The 16,348-nt window shown below is 38.5% G+C and overlaps 1 protein-coding gene across 7 annotated transcripts in view; it reads right to left on the reverse strand.

Annotated features, from left to right (window-relative positions):
* Positions 1-4,075: 4,075 nt before the first annotated feature.
* The window catches only part of CLEC4A (C-type lectin domain family 4 member A), a 56,037-nt gene continuing 43,764 nt past the window's right edge, over positions 4,076-16,348 (reverse strand). For all 7 annotated transcript variants that reach the window (XM_045061330.1, XM_019834461.3, XM_045061329.1 and 4 more), the window contains 3 exons: positions 7,856-8,007; positions 6,649-6,764; positions 4,076-5,627 (listed from right to left, as the gene is read on the reverse strand). In XM_045061330.1, the coding sequence (XP_044917265.1) occupies positions 5,480-5,627; positions 6,649-6,764; positions 7,856-8,007 (416 nt within the window). In that variant the 3' untranslated portion in view covers positions 4,076-5,479. The remainder of the gene's footprint in view (positions 5,628-6,648; positions 6,765-7,855; positions 8,008-16,348) is intronic.

Consider the following 16,348-nt stretch of genomic DNA (forward strand, 5'->3'; position numbering starts at 1 on the left):
ATTCTTCAGATGATCCTTTGGGATTACATCAAGATTCTAGGGATTACCTAATTCCAAGAAATTAGAGGAAGAATGGCTGATCACTGTTCATGGTTATGTTGTTACCTTCATGTGCCTCAAATCTTCTAGTGCCATGATAGCTCCCCAATGCTTTGAAACCAACTTCCTCTTGGGGCGCCTGGGTGGCGCAGTCGGTTAAGCGTCCGACTTCAGCCAGGTCACGATCTCGCGGTCGGTGAGTTCGAGCCCCGCGTCAGGCTCCGGGCTGATGGCTCAGAGCCTGGAGCCTGTTTCCGATTCTGTGTCTCCCTCTCTCTCTGCCCCTCCCCCGTTCATGCTCTGTCTCTCTCTGTCCCAAAAATAAATAAATGTTGAAAAAAAAAAATTTGAAACCAACTTCCTCTTGCTAGTGTTGTTATTGTTGTTGTTGTTACAAGGGTTGGTCTGTAACAAAATAGTTCCCCATTACCAGAAGGAGAACAGTTTATTTGTGTAACCTTCAATGATTTTGTTTTTCTTTAGCCCTTATCAGAGGACTGTAGTCGTGAAGATAAGATGTTGGGAAGTTGAAATCAACCAGATAAACAATGATGAAACTCTTCTGGGCCACTAACCCATTTGAAGTTCTGATGAAAACTTCAGATCCACTTAAAGAATTTTTTCATAGGAGTGCCTGGGTGGCTCAGACAATTAAGCATCGGACTCTTGGTTTCAGCTCAGGTGATGATCTCACTGTTCTCAGTTCAAGTGATGATCTCACTGTTCATGAGTTCAAGCCCTGCAGGCTCTGCATTGTCAGTTGCTGGGGATTCTCTCTCTCCCTCTCTTTCCCTCTCTCTCTGCCTCTCCCCTACTCACATGCGTGCTCCCTCTCTCTCTCTCAAAATAAATAAACTTTAAAAAATTAAAAAATAAAGAATTTTTTCATAAATGCAGTAACAAAAATTGTATACTTTTTATTTTTTTAAACGTTTATTTATTTTTGAGAGAGTGCAAGCAAGGGAGGGGGCAGAGACAAAGAGGAACAGAGGATCCGAATTGGGCTCAGAGCTGACAGCAAGCAGTAAGCTGGATGTGGGGCTTGAACTCTCAAGCTGCGAGATCATGACCCAAGCCAAAGTAGGATGCTCAACCAACCAAGCCATTCAGGCGCCTCAAATTATATACTTAAAAAAATTTTTTTTTAAATTTTTGAGCCGAAATAGACGCTTAACCAACTGAGCTACCCAGGCACCCCCAAAATTGCATCTTTCCATTGAAAATTAATTTCCCTTGGCCAACAGACACATCAAAAGATGTTCAACATTACTCATCATCAGGGAAATGCAAATCAAAACCACAATGAGATACCACCTTACACCTCTCAGAATGGCTGGCCTCGACGAGACAAGAAATAACAAGTGTTGATGAGAATGTCGAGAAAAAGGAACACCCATGCACTGTTGGTGGAAATGTAAATTCCTACAGCCACTGTGGAAAAAAGTATGCCAGTTCCTCAATAATTTTAAACTCAGAAATATCATATGATCCAGTAATTCCACCACGAAGTATTTAGCCAAAGAAAACGAAAACACTAATTTGAAGGGATATATGAACCCCTATGCTTACTGCAGCATTGTTTACAATAGCCACATTATGGAAGCAGCCCAACTGCCCATTGATAGATGAATGGATAAGGACAATGTGGTATACACACACGCTGGAATATTATGCAGCCATTAAAAAAAATGAGATCATACCATTTGAGACCACATGGATGGACCTAGAAGGTATTATGCTAGGTGAAATAAGTCAGAGTGAGAAAGGCAAACACCATGTGATTCTACTCATAAATGGAATCTAAAACAAACAAAACTCATGGAACTGTGCTCTAAAAATGTTAGCTTCTTTCCTTAGACGACTGAATCCCAATAAAGTTAGGTCAATTAAAAACATACTATTTTATATCGGTCATGACTCAGACTTAAATTAGAAAACTTATTAGTTTTGATTAAAAATTCAGAGTAGAATATGCTTCAGGAATAGCTGATTCAGTGGCTCAACAATACTCTTAAGAAACCAGATTCTTTCCATTGTCCTACCCCATGGTGTTTCTGTCATTCTAAAGCTAGTTCCCCACATGGTGATAGAATGACTATTAGTAGCAGGCAGGCTACATACTTCTCTGTTCACATTCTTTGGGAGAGGGAGATTCGCTCCCGGATTCATTGGAGAACAAGGGGAGGGGATTCACTGGATTACCTTGCAATGTGTGCCTAATTCCTAAACCAACCACTAGGGTGATTATTTTGATTGCCTTGAGTTAATCAGTATCCATTCACAGAGCTGAAAGTGAGGTCACCTGGGCTGCATGAAAGAAAATGACTCTCTGTAAAGAAAATCAAAGTTTTGCTTCTAAGGAAAACGTACAGACCAACAACATGCACCACAGTCCTAACTACTGGTTCTTTATTATGTGCTTCCATTTGCAACAATTTTCACTAATGCAGAGCATTCCATTATGTAGAGAAAATGTGGTGGATTTAATTAAACACATACTGAACAGATGGCTTAATACATTTGAACTGTGACATTATTTTTCCCCTGCCCGAGTCACTGAATTCATCTCTGACAAAGTGGGTACCATTGATGATTTCCATATTGGCAAAGACAAAACTATTATTAATTCATGTTTCAGTATTATCATCAAGACAAAATGAATATTAACAGGCTCAGAAGGGTTTGTCATGTGTCAGCAGATGCCCAGCTTCAGAAAAATCATCCAGGCTGATCATTTTAACTCCACTGAGCAAAAGTATTTTCCCCAGTACTGAATATTCCACAGCCTCTGCTTCCTTTTCCATATTTACTAAGTGGCAGGTTGACTAAAAGGGCTTTAGGTGTTGGTAGATTGATTTATTTATATGTTTGTTTTTAATAGCAACATAAAAATGAATATAGATACTAAAATTCTAAGTATATTTCATTCATAGGCTTAAATGTATCTTCTTAATAAACCAACATAAACACAACTTTCTTCAAATAGTTTTGTTTGTAGCTTGTATTTTTCTTTTTCTTTTACCGCAGATGGAACAATTACCTAAACTTCAATCAAGCATTTTCTTTTTAAAAATTTTTTTTTAATGTTTATTTATTTTTGAGAGAGAGAGACAGAGTGTGAGCAGGGGAGGGGCGGAGAGAGAGAGAGACGCAGAATCGGAAGCAGGCTCCAGGCTCCGAGCCTGGGCGCGGGGCTCGAACTCACAGACTGTGAGGTCATGACCTGAGCTGAAGTCGGAAGCTGAACCGACTGAGCCACCCAGGCGCCCCCAATCAAGCATTTTCAAATCCATCTTCTAGAATAGTGGTCTGAAAACAATTTTTGTTTGCTCATACTTAATATTTGAAAAAAATTATATATGCACACTTAATATATTGAACTTTAAGAACCACATAGCTCTGATGTAATATAATATGCCTACAACACAAGAGTAAGAATTAAATTGTATAAAAAACAAAAACTTTAATTTTGCATTTTATTCACTTAATGATAAAATTAACCTACTCTCACTTTAAAACTGTCAATCTTTTGGGGCACCTGGGTGGCGCAGTCAGTTAAACGTCTGACTTCAGCTCAGGTAATGATCTTCCAGTTGGTGGGTTTGAGCCCCGTGTCAGACTCTGTGCTGAAAGCTCAAAGCCTGGAGCCTGTTCCAGATTCTGTGTTTCCCTCTCTCTCTCTCTGACCCTCCCCTGCTCACACTCTGTCCCTCTCCCTCTCTCTCTCTCTCTCTCAAAAATAAATAATCATTTAAAAAATTTTTTACAAATTGCTTTCACAAATGGCTCGAGTTTGAGGGTGGGTTACTAGAAGCACAGAATGGCTGAGAGTCACAGCAAAAAAGGCAGTGCCCACCAGTTCTCGAGATATTCTCCCCCAAAAAACCCACAAAAAAAGCCCAAAAACTGTCAATCTTTTCAGAGACAGCAATGTGATTGAATATGTTTCATTATTTTGCAGAATCTGGTTCAAATCCACAATATAATTCACAGGTGTTTCAGGTATACATTGCTAAATAATAAACCACCCCAAAACTTTAGTGGCTTAAAGCAACTTTATTTTTCAAAATTCTGTCCACTGATTTGAAGTCAGCTGGATGCCTCTTCACTTTAATATCACTCTTTAAACACAAATCTTACATAAACTCTGTTACCCACAATCTTAATTTAGTGGTGCTTTATGGAAGATTAAAGAAAAAAGGATCTGAACCACATTCATAAGATATAAGGTGGAGATCAGAGAAAGTTCCAGCAATGACTAATGTCACCACTCTCCTTGCACTCCAGTTCAAGCACACCCTCTATTCTGAAAATCAAAAGCATTTCGTAAAGTGGTTCTTTTTGCTCTTCATTCCAACCCCTTATTATTGAAATAATAGTGAGGAAAACTCTGTCAATAAAGCTTCCCTGGAATTCTTCCATGATTGTAAGTTGCTCTCCGAGGAGTAAACTGGTAAGTTCTACATACTATGGATAAGATCAGACCTGTATAAAAACAACTCCTTTTTAGATACAGTCAGGAAATGAGTGGCAAATGTAATTACTCAGTTGTATCAAGATAATCGGGGTATAATCTCAAGAAGTCATACTTGGATAGCCATGGCTAGAATCAGCTTTACTGTGATCAATTATAATTAGCATATGAAAGCAATGAATAACAGGCTTCATTATGAATCTATTTTATGTTGTAGTTGAAATAAAATGATCTGTAAGAATTCAGTGCAAAGGGGAATACAAATAAACCGGGAGCCATTTTGAGTGGCAATCTACACACAGAAACTATAAAACTTAAGGAAAAAAAAAACAACAAACTATCAGACTACCTAATGATTATACATCTATGTCAACTCACTAATAATAACTTCTAAATCTCTAATGTTCAGTTTTGGATTTCCCTCTGAGTGCACCCTGATGTTAAGCGACAGTCCAAGAATGAGCAGAGAATGCTAAGAATCCCAAATGGTCTACTGGGCCAAAGCCAGAAACTAAGTTCCATTGATGTGTATCATATTCCAACTGGCACATAACATGCTTCAGTTAAAGCTGATAAATGTCTGAGAGAAATGGAAAGTAATAGTTGGGCTTACTCTGCTTTTGATCACTCTCGTGGAAAAAAAAAAATCCAGAGAGAGAGAGGAACCCCATCATATAATTATACCAATATCATATATAATTACGTCAATGCCTAACTCCTCAAAATTAGGAAAGGAGGCTCATGCTTCCTCCATCTGTCTGCAGAAATATGATCTCTGCACATGGAGAAGGAAGAAATGAATGAATGCGTATACTGATTCTCTCATAAATGGAAAAGGTGACAGCCTATGGAAAACTTCTATGGAGCTTCCTTCCACAAGATTCACACATGAATAAAAAGAGCAAATTAGCTATCTCTGTAACGGTGGGTTCCAATTCAACCACATGTTCATGCAGAATGTCCCATTCATAAGTAGATCTTCGTCATCTTGCAAAGTGACTTGTGATGTTCATTACAAGGAACATCATTCCAGCCCCATTCTCTCGGTCGATGACGAAAATGTAATATAACACAACGCTCATTAAGATTACTGGGTTCCCTTGAGTGCCAAAATCTGAAAGGGAAAAAAACGGATGAGGTGGTTTCTCCACACAGGGCTTTGAAAAGGGTTAGAGACAGTGAGGAAGGGGGCTGAGGTTGAACTGTGTGGATGTCAAGGGTGGATATGGCCAAATCATTCCTTCTCCATTTCTCACGCAGGTTCTCCTCCGCCTGAAACTCTGGCATTTCCCTCAGAAACGGTGCGTGCATCACCCGATATTGTGTCATTTCATTGCATTAAACGTTCTCCTAGCAGATAGCCCTTCTATTTGTCCATCATTATGTCCTGTTCCCAGGGGACTACCAGTCCATAAGCTCCCTTAAATGATGAAGAAAAAAAAAAAAATTTTCATCCCAGTCCCAAATATCACTGTAGTGTGTTTCCTTTTTTTAAATATATATTGCTTTTGGTGTCTGAAGAACTAGTTAAAATCCCTAAATCTGCTAACATCCCTGTTATCTTGGACATATAATTTCATTTTCCTGATTTCCATATCTAAAAAATAGAGACTAGAGTCATATTCCTTTATGATATGAGGATCAAAGGTAGTATTATCCTAAGACGCACTAAAGGATTTAAGAGTTTTAAAAGACCTACATGAATATGAGATATTATAAGTATCACAATTTAGCTTATTTGCTTTATGAGAAATATTAAATCAATAACTGGCCATGACTTTCACTGACGTAAATTTTTGTTATATTTAGAGATATAATGTAGTAGTTAAAAGTACAGACTTTGATGTCAAATAGAGCTGGATTTGAGGATCACTGTCGCCACTGTTGGATAACCTTTGTTGAGCTGTCTAAACTCTCTAAACTCAATTTCCTCAAATCTACGGTGGGAAAAATAATAACGTGTGCCTCACAGAGTTCTTGTGATGACTATATATGAGATAATAAATAAAATTATTTAAACCTAGTGCCCAAGAGTTAAGAGTGAGCTATTTTATTTTCATAGCTAATAGTTGGAACATTCTAAAATCCGTGCATGATCCAGGGCCCGGGATTCCTGTATCGAATTCTGTACTCACGTGACACTTTCATTGTAGGGTGTCTGATCAACCCATTGCCAATCTCTTTTTCCCTTTGGGTCTGACAGCCCTATATAATAAGCAGGAGACGTATCCATGTTCCGGATGATAAAATCCTAAGGGAAGAAAAGAAAGGAGTTATAGCCTTTAAAGTATTCAGGTAGAACTAAGTTCTTTACAGTAGCCTTAGAAGACAAGAAAAAGAAAGGATCCAGGAAGAGCCACATGGGGCCCCTGCCCAGGAGCCGCAGTCTTCTCTGGCTGAGCAGTACAAGATCAAAGATAACACTTGTGACCATGATGTTTATCTTGGTCTGCTCAGGCTGCTATAACAACATACCCCAGATTGGGTGCTTATAAACCACAGAAATTTCCTTCTCACAATTCTGGAGGTTGGAAACCACAGATGAGGGTACTAGCAAAGTCAGGTAGAGGCCCTCCTCCTCATCCATAGACAGCTTTTTCTCACTGTGTATCCACACGACAGAAGGGGCAAGGGAACTATTTTATAAGAACATGAATTCCATTCATGACAGTTCCACCCTCATTACCTAAACCCGTCTCAAAGACCCTACCTCCAAATACCACCATCTCAGGGGGTTAAGATTTCACCATATGAAGTTTGGTGGGGATATAAACATTTAGAACATAGTGATGTTCAATATAAATGGAAGCCATTTCTATCCACGATCATAATGAATTCTCATCTCAGATTCACTTCCCTTCTCCACTTAAGTAGTGTTCTTCAAAATCATGCATTAGAAAATTTTTGCAGATTAAATCATTCTCCTTTCATAAATTCTTCAACTTCATTCATTTCTGATTGTTGACCGTGACTCTTCATGACCGAACTCTGTTTCCCTATTTGATATAATACCCCTTCTCCATGAAATAGTTAATACTTTCTAAAATATTTACAGGTTGAAAGAATAAACTAGTATTTCAGGCTAAGACATTTTCATTCTTCCACTCCAAGCCCACATATTATATTTTAAATGCCCCAATTTATTTTGGGAGAGATTCGTTTTATGGAAACAGGAAGAAGGTGCAGCACGTAATGGCTTAGGTATAGCCTTTCTTATCAATTATACTAAAAGCCTTCTGCCACGCCACCAATATCCCAAAACAGTGAAAGCCTCCTTCTGAGACAAGAGAGGTAAACAACAACCAGATGGGACTCCTGGTTCCACCATCTATTAGAAAGCACCTGCTCGTCCTTGGTGTTGACCACCAGCAGGTGAGCCTTCATTGCTGAGCAGTTCTTCTCACTCTCCATCCAATTTCTCATTGTATTAGAAGTAAAGTAGCAGTTGGAACTGAATGGCTTCCAATCCTTTGGGCAGCAGCTCCAATCTTTCCCTGTATTGACAGAAAGGCCATAGATGTCCAATATAAAAGAAAAATTTTAAGTGTGTGTATTATTAAAATTAAGGACCAAGGAAGACCCCATGGAAACTGGAACTTGCATCTTCATCCAGAGGTGAAAAGGAGCCACCCACCAGGTATCAAGGGGATCAAGTCTACCTGTACCAGGCAGTAACAAGGCAGGGCCCCCCTTCCCTTGCCAGAGTGGTGTCTGGAAAAGCCAGCTAAAACAGGGTCTTAAATAAGATCCAGACTACTATACCAAATGTCCAGGTTTCAGTGGAAAATCACCCATCATACCATGAATTACAAGTTCTCAAAGTTAATTTTTTTTTTAACGTTTATTTATTTTTGAGACAGAGAGAGACAGAGCATGAACGGGGGAGGGGCAGAGAGAGAGGGAGACACAGAATGTGAAACAGCCTCCAGGCTCTGAGCAGTCAGCACAGAGCCCGACGCGGGGCTCGAACTCACAGACTGCGAGATGGTGACCTGAGCCGAAGTCGGACGCTCAACCGACTGAGCCACCCAGGCGCCCCTCAAAGTTAATTTTTAAAAAGAAAATAAATACATGCCAATATCAAGAGAACAGAAATACTAGAATTATGTGACAGAGATTTTAAAGAAACCATGACAAAGATGCCTCAACAAGAAAGTACAAACATGTTTGGACCAAACAAAAAAAAAACAAACAAAACAAAACAATGCCTCAGAAAAGAAATAGAAAATCTCAGCCAACAGGGGCACCTGGGTGGCTCAGTTGGTTCAGGGTCTGATTCTGGATGTCAGCTCAGGTCATGATCTCATGGTCATAGGACTGAGCCACGTAGGACTGAGCTCAGCACTGAGCGTGGAGCCTGCTTAAGATTCTCTCTCTCTGTCTCTCTCTCTCTCTCTCTCTCTCTGTCTCTCTCTCTCTCTTCTGACCTGCCCCCAATGTATTCTCTCTCTCTCCAAAAAGAAAGAAAGAAAATCTCAGCCAACAAATTAGAGATATAAAGGAGAACAAACAAATTTTTATAACTAACAAATATAACAACCAAAATAAAAAGTTCGGTGGCTGGGCTCAAAAGCAGAGAAGACAGAAAAATCAGGGAATTGAAAGACAGAATTGAAATATAGAAATTACTCAAGCAAGTAACAGAGCCAAAACAGACAAAAGCAAATAAATAAATAGACTTCCCTTTTCCAGGCTGGCACGCAAGAATCTTGGAAGTTACCATACCAACCTAAGAAGTAAAAAGCTGAACAAACCACAATCAACAACTCCTCACAAGCAAAGCCGCTGCCTCTTAAAATTATGCAGGCAGGCAAATACAGAGGATCACAACTTACTGAAGCAGAAACCCAGGAGCCAAAATTTCTGTGGGAACCAGCTGCAGGGTAGGGAAACCTGAGGTGTAAATGGGGAATTGCTAGAAGCATAGCAATTTGAAGCGCCCCAGTTTGAAGAGACAAAGCAAGCATCAGAGTCAGACTCGGATGTAGCAGGATATTGGAATTATCAGAACAGAAATTTAAAACAACAATGATTAATATGTTAAGGGCTCTCATGAACAAAGTAGACAGCATACAAGAAGAGATGAACTATGTAATCAGACAGATGGAAATTCTAAGAAACAAAAGGAAACATGATAGATGCTGTAACAGAAACAAAGAATGTCTAGGACGCCTGGGTGGCTCAGTCCGTTAAGCGTCCGATTCGATTTCTGCTCAGGTTATGATTTCGCAGATTATGAGACCAAGCCTCAGCTCTGCACTGGCAGCACAGAGCCTGCTTGGGATTCTCTCTCTCTCTCTCTCTCTCTCTCTCTCTCTCTCTCTCTGCCCCTCCCCCACTCCCCACTTGCTCTATCAAAATAAATAAATACACTTAAAAAAAAAAAAAAGAAATGGGACGCCTTGGTGGCTCAGTCAGTTAAGCCTCTGATTTTGGCTCAGGTCATGATCTCGTGGTTCGTGAGTTCAAGCCCCACATCGGGCTCTGTGATGACAGCTCAGAGCCTGGAACCTGCTTTGAATTCTGTGTCTCCCTCTCTCTCTCTGCCCCTCCCCCACTCGTGCACACGCACGCACACTCTCTCTCTCTCAAAAATAAACATTTTAAAAAATTAAAAAAAAAAAAAAGAAAGGAAGGCAGACTGTCTTTAGTGAGCTCATTATTAGACTGAACACGCTGCAGAAAAAAATCTGAGCATGAGGGTGTCTCAATAGAAGTCTCCAAAACTAAAAAAAGGAAAAGAACTGGGAGGAAAAACAAGCAGAACATCCAAGAAATGTGGGACAGCTACAAAAAGTGTTAATACGTGCATGATGGGAATACCAGAACAATAAAAAGAGAAAAGAACAGAAGAAATATTGAAGCAATAACATTTGAGAATTTCTCCCAAATTAATGACAGATACCAAACCACAGATTCAAAAAAGCTCAGAGCACACCAAGCAGGATAAATGCCAAAGAAAACTACATCTAAGACATATCACATTCAAACTACAGAATATCAAAGATAAAGAAAAATCCTTTAAAAAGCTAGAAGGGGTGGGGCGCCTGGGTGGCGCAGTCGGTTAAGCGTCCGACTTCAGCCAGGTCACGATCTCGCGGTCCGTGAGTTCGAGCCCCGCGTCGGGCTCTGGGCTGATGGCTCGGAGCCTGGAGCCTGTTTCCGATTCTGTGTCTCCCTCTCTCTCTGCCCCTCCTCCGTTCATGCTCTGTCTCTCTCTGTCCCAAAAATAAATAAACGTTGAAAAAAAAAAATTTTTTAAATAAAAAGCTAGAAGGGGTAAACACATCTACAGAGAAGCAAAATAGAAATTACATCAGACTTCTCCAAAACTATGGATACAAAAAGAGAATGTAGTGAAATATTTAAAGTGTTCAGAGACAAAAAACTATCACCCTAATTCTTATCCAGTAAAATTAACCATCAAAGGTGAAGATGAAATAGGGACTTTTTGGACAAATAAAAATTGAGGGAAATTGTTGCCAGTGGAACTTGCAATGTTAAAAGAAGTTCTTTAGGGGGAAGAAAAATATTATAGGTCAGAAACCTGGACCTATATAAAGAAAGTAAGAGCATCAAAAAAAGAATAAGTGAAAGTAAAATAAAAACATATTTCTTATTTTCTTAATTGATCTATATTCTTTTTTTTTTTTTTTTTTTTTTTTTTGAGAGAGAGAGCATGTGTGCAAGCAGGGGAGAGAGGGCAGAGAGAGAGAATCCCAAGCAGGCTCCACGCTCAGCATGGAGACCAATGTAGAGGTCAATCCCACATCCCTGGGATCATGACCTAAACCAAAATCAAGAGTCAGACACTCAAATGACTGAGCCACCCAGGCACCCCGATCTATATTCATAATTGATCTTTCATTTGTTCAAAATAATAATGTCAACAATGTATTAGATTATGTATACAAAGATGTAAGTGAAATAAGTGAGAGTATTAACACAAGAGACAGGAGGGAGGAATTAGGATCATTTTGCTATTTTAAGATACTCTCACTGTGTATGGAGCTGTATAGTTATTTGAAAGTGGACTTGGATTAGTTGATAAGTATATTGCAAACTTTAGAGCAACCGGTATAAAAGAAGTATAATTGATATGCTAAGAATGCAATGAAAATGGAATCAGATCAAATTCTCAAAACCACAGAAGAGTGAAAGACAAAAAAGGAACAAAGAACAAGGGCAAGATACAGAAAACAATAGAAATATGATAAGTATTGATACAACCATATTAATAATCACTTGGGATGTCAGTGGTCTAAATTCACGAATTAAAACACAAAGATTATCAGAGTGGATCAAAAAAAACACCAGACTTAACTATATGTTGTCTACAAGAAACCCACATTAAAACTTTAGGAGGAGAATATAAAGACATGTGTACATTAAAAGTAAATGGGTAGTGGGGCACCTGGGTGGCTCAGTCGGTTGAGTGTCCGACTTCGGCTCACGTCATGATCTCACTGTTCGTGAGTTCGAGCCCCACATCGGGCTCTGTGCTGTCACCTGGGAGCCTGGAGCCTGCTTCGGATTCTGTGTCTCCTTCTCTCTCTGCCCCTCCCCCACTTGTGCTCTGCCTCTCTCTGTCTCTCAAAAATAAATAAATATAAATTAAAAAAAAAAATTTTTTTTAAGTAAATGGGTAGTGAAAGGTATACTGAACTAAAGAAAGCAGGAGTAGCTATATTAATTGCAGACAGTGTGGGGTGCACAGCAAGTAAAGTTACCAGATATAAAGATGGTCATTGCATAATGATAAAGGGGTCAATTCTTCAAGAAGTCATAACATTGTTTAATGTGTATGCACCTAACAACACAGCATCAAAAAGTGAAACAAAATAGAACTTCAATACATATCTATTACCACAGTTAGAGACTTAAGCACTCCTCTATCAGAAGTGGTCAGATCCAGAATGCACAAAATCAGTAAGAATGTAGTTGAAGTCAACAACAATATCAATAAACCATATATGACTGACATCTACTGACTACTCTATCTAACAGCAGAATACACATTCTTTCTAGGTTCACATAGAACATTCATCAAGACAGACCACATACTGGCCATAAATATACCTTAACAAACTGAAAAGAATAGAAATCATACAATGTCTGCTCTCAGAAAACAAGGCTTATTAAACTAGAAATTAGTAACAGAAAAATGGAAAATAGTAAGATGGACGAGTAGGAGCATCCTGAGCTCACCTTGTCCATCAACACACCAAGGTAACAACTATCTCTATACAACCAACTCTGAAAATGACCTGAAGACTGACAGAATAGATCTTCCACAACTAGTCATAGAGAGAGGGCCACATCAAAAAGGGTAGGAGGGGCAGAGACACGGTTGGGAACCAACCCCCTGGCACAACTAGCCACAAATGGTAGGGACATCACAAGCATGGAGAAGTGAGAGGATAAGACACTGGTTTTAAATGACATTAGACCAGACGGATCTAGTAGATATATACAGAATATTCATCCAAAAACAGCAGAACACACATTCTTTCCAAGTGCACATGAAGCATTCTCCAGGATAGATCACAGAACAAAACTCAATATATTTCAGAAGACTAAAGCATCTTTTCCAACCACAACAGTATAAAACTAAAGATTACAAGAAATTACAAGAACAAAAAACCAGAAAAAGCACAAACATGTGAAAGCTAAACAACATGCTACTACATAATGAATGGGCCAACCAAGAAATCAAAGAGGAAATTTAAAAATGCAAGAAGACAAATGAAAATGAAAACACAACAGTCCAAAATCTTTGGGATGCAGCAAAAGCAGTTCTAAGAGGGAAGTTTATAGTGATATTGACCTACTTCAAAAAAACAAGAAAAATCTCAAATAACCTAACTTTTCACCTAAACGAACGAGAAAAAGAAGAACAAATAAAGCCGAATGCTAGTAGAAGGAAGGAAATAGAAACTAAAGAAATAGAAAAGATCAATGAAACCAAGAACTGGTTATTTGAAAAGATGAACAAAACTGATAAATCTTCAGCCAGCCTTCCCAAAAAAAAAGAGAGAGGACTCCAAATAAAGAAACTGATCCCATTCACAATTGCACCAAGAAGCATAAAATACCTAGGGATAAATCTAACCAAAGATGTAAAAGATCTGTATGCTGAAAACTATAGAAAGCTTATGAAGGAAATTGAAGAAGATATAAAGAAATGGAAAAACATTCTGTGCTCATGGATTGGAAGAATAAATATTGTCAAAATGTCAATACTACCCAAAGCTATCTACACATTCAATGCAATCCCAATCAAAATTGCACCAGCATTCTTCTCAAAACTAGAACAAGCAATCCTAAAATTTATATGGAGCCACAAAAGGCCCCGAATAGCCAAAGTAATTCTGAAGAAGAAGACCAAAGCAGGAGGCATCACAATCCCAGACTTTAGCCTCTACTACAAAGCTGTAATCATCAAGACAGCATGGTATTGGCACAAAAACAGACACACAGACCAATGGAATAGAATAGAAACCCCAGAACTAGACCCACAAACGTATGGCCAACTAATCTTTGAAAAGCAGGAAAGAACGTCCAATGGAAAAAAATAGAGAGGACTCAAATAAATAAAATCAGAAACAAAGGATGAGAGGGGCACCTGGGTGTCTCAGTTGGTTAAGCATCCAACTTCGGCTCAGGTCATGATCTTGCAGTTCAAGCCCGACATCAGGATCTGTGCTGACAGCTTGGAGCCCGGACCCTGCTTCAGATTCTGTGTCTCCCTCTCTCTGCCCTTCCCTGCTCACATTGTATGTGTGTGTCTCTCTCTCAAAAATAAATAAACATTGAAAAAAATTTTTCTTTAAAGAAATAAAGGATGAGAAATAATCAAAATCCCAGAAATACAAAGAATTATAAGAGAATGTATTAAAAAATGTAGACCAACAAATTGGACAACCTAGAAATGGATGAATTCCTAGAAACATACCATCTTTCAAAACTGAACAAGGAAGAAATAGAAAATTTGAACAGACCAATTATTAATAACAAAATTGAACTGGCAACCAAAAAGTCTGAAGAAAAAAAAGTCCAGGGTCAGATGGCTTTATAGGTAAATTCCAACTTAAAGAAAATTCCAACTTAAATTCCACTTAAAGAAAAGTTAATGTGTATTCTTCCAAACTATTCCAAAACTTAAAAGAGAAAGGAAAACTTCCAAATTCACGCTACAAGGCCAGCATTACTCTGATATCAAAACCAGATAAAGATACTACCTTAAAAAAAAAAAAAAAAAAAAAACACTATTGGCCAATATCTTGGATGAACACAGATGCAAAACCTCAACAGAATATTAGAAAACTGATTTCAACATTAAATTAAAAGGTTCATGGGGCGCCTGGGTGGCGCAGTCGGTTGAGCGTCCTACTTCAGCCAGGTCACGATCTTGCGGTCCGTGAGTTCGAGCCCCGCGTCAGGCTCTGGGCTGATGGCTCAGAGCCTGGAGCCTGTTTCCGATTCTGTGTCTCCCTCTCTCTCTGCCCCTCCCCTGTTCATGCTCTGTCTCTCTCTGTCCCAAAAATAAATAAACGTTGAAAAAAAAATTTTAAAAAAATAAAAAATAAAAGGTTCATTCACCACAATCAAGTGGGATTTATCCCAGGGAAGCAAGGGTGGTTCACTATTAGCAAGTCAATCAATGTGATACATGACATTAATAAGAAGGATGAAAAACCATATGATCATCTCAGTAGATGCAGAAAAAGTATTTGACAAAATATAACATTTGTTCATAACAAAAACTCTTAACAAAAGGGGTTTACAGGGAACATATCTCAAAATAACAAAGATCAATTTTTAATTTTTTGAGGAACCTCAGAGAAAGACAGATACCGTATGTTTTCACTCATAGGTGGATCTTGAGAATTTAACAGAAGACCATGGGGGAGGGGAAGGGGGGGTTAAATTACAGAGAGGAAGGGAGGCACACCATAAGAGACTCTTGGATACTGAGAACAAACTGAGGGTTGATGGGGGGTGGAGGAGAGGGGAAAGTGGGTGATGGGCATGGAGGAGGGCACTTGTTGGGATGAGCACTGGGTGTTGTATGGAGACCAATTTGTCAATAAATTATATTTAGAAATAACAATAATAATGATGAAGATCATATGACAAACCCACAGCTAACAACATAATCAATGACGAAAAACTGACAGTTTTTCTTATAAGATCAGGAACAAGACAAGGATGTTCACTCTCATCACTTTTATTCAATATAGTCTGGAAGTCCTAGCTGTAACAATCAGACAGGAAAAGAAATAAAAGGCATCCAGATTGGTAAGAAAAGAAGTAAAACCCTACTATTTGCAGCTGATATGATACTATGTATAGAAAGTCCTAAAGACTCCACCAAAAAAAATCAGAACTGATAAATAAATTCATTAAAGTTAAAAGATACAAATTAATATATTATATTATACATACTGTTGTATTTCTACCCACTAATAACAAAGTAACTGAAAGAAAAATAGGACAATAATCCCATTTATAATTGCACCAAAGACAATAAATTACCTAGGAATAAATTTAACCAGAGGGGTAAAAAACCTATACTCTGAAAACTATAAGATGTTGATGAAAGAAATGAAGATGACACAGATGAAAAGATATACTATGCTCATGAATCAGAAGAATTAATATCATTAAAATGTCCATACTACCCAAAGGAATCTACAGATTCAAAGCAATTCCTATCAAAATAACAACAGCATTTTTCACAAAACTGTAACAAATAATCCTAAGATTTGTATGGAGCCACAAAGACTTGGAATAACCAAACCAGTGCTGAGAAAGAACAAAGCTGGAGGTATC

Source organism: Felis catus, chromosome B4, assembly GCF_018350175.1.
Source record: "Felis catus isolate Fca126 chromosome B4, F.catus_Fca126_mat1.0, whole genome shotgun sequence".
NCBI lineage: Eukaryota > Metazoa > Chordata > Mammalia > Carnivora > Felidae > Felis > Felis catus.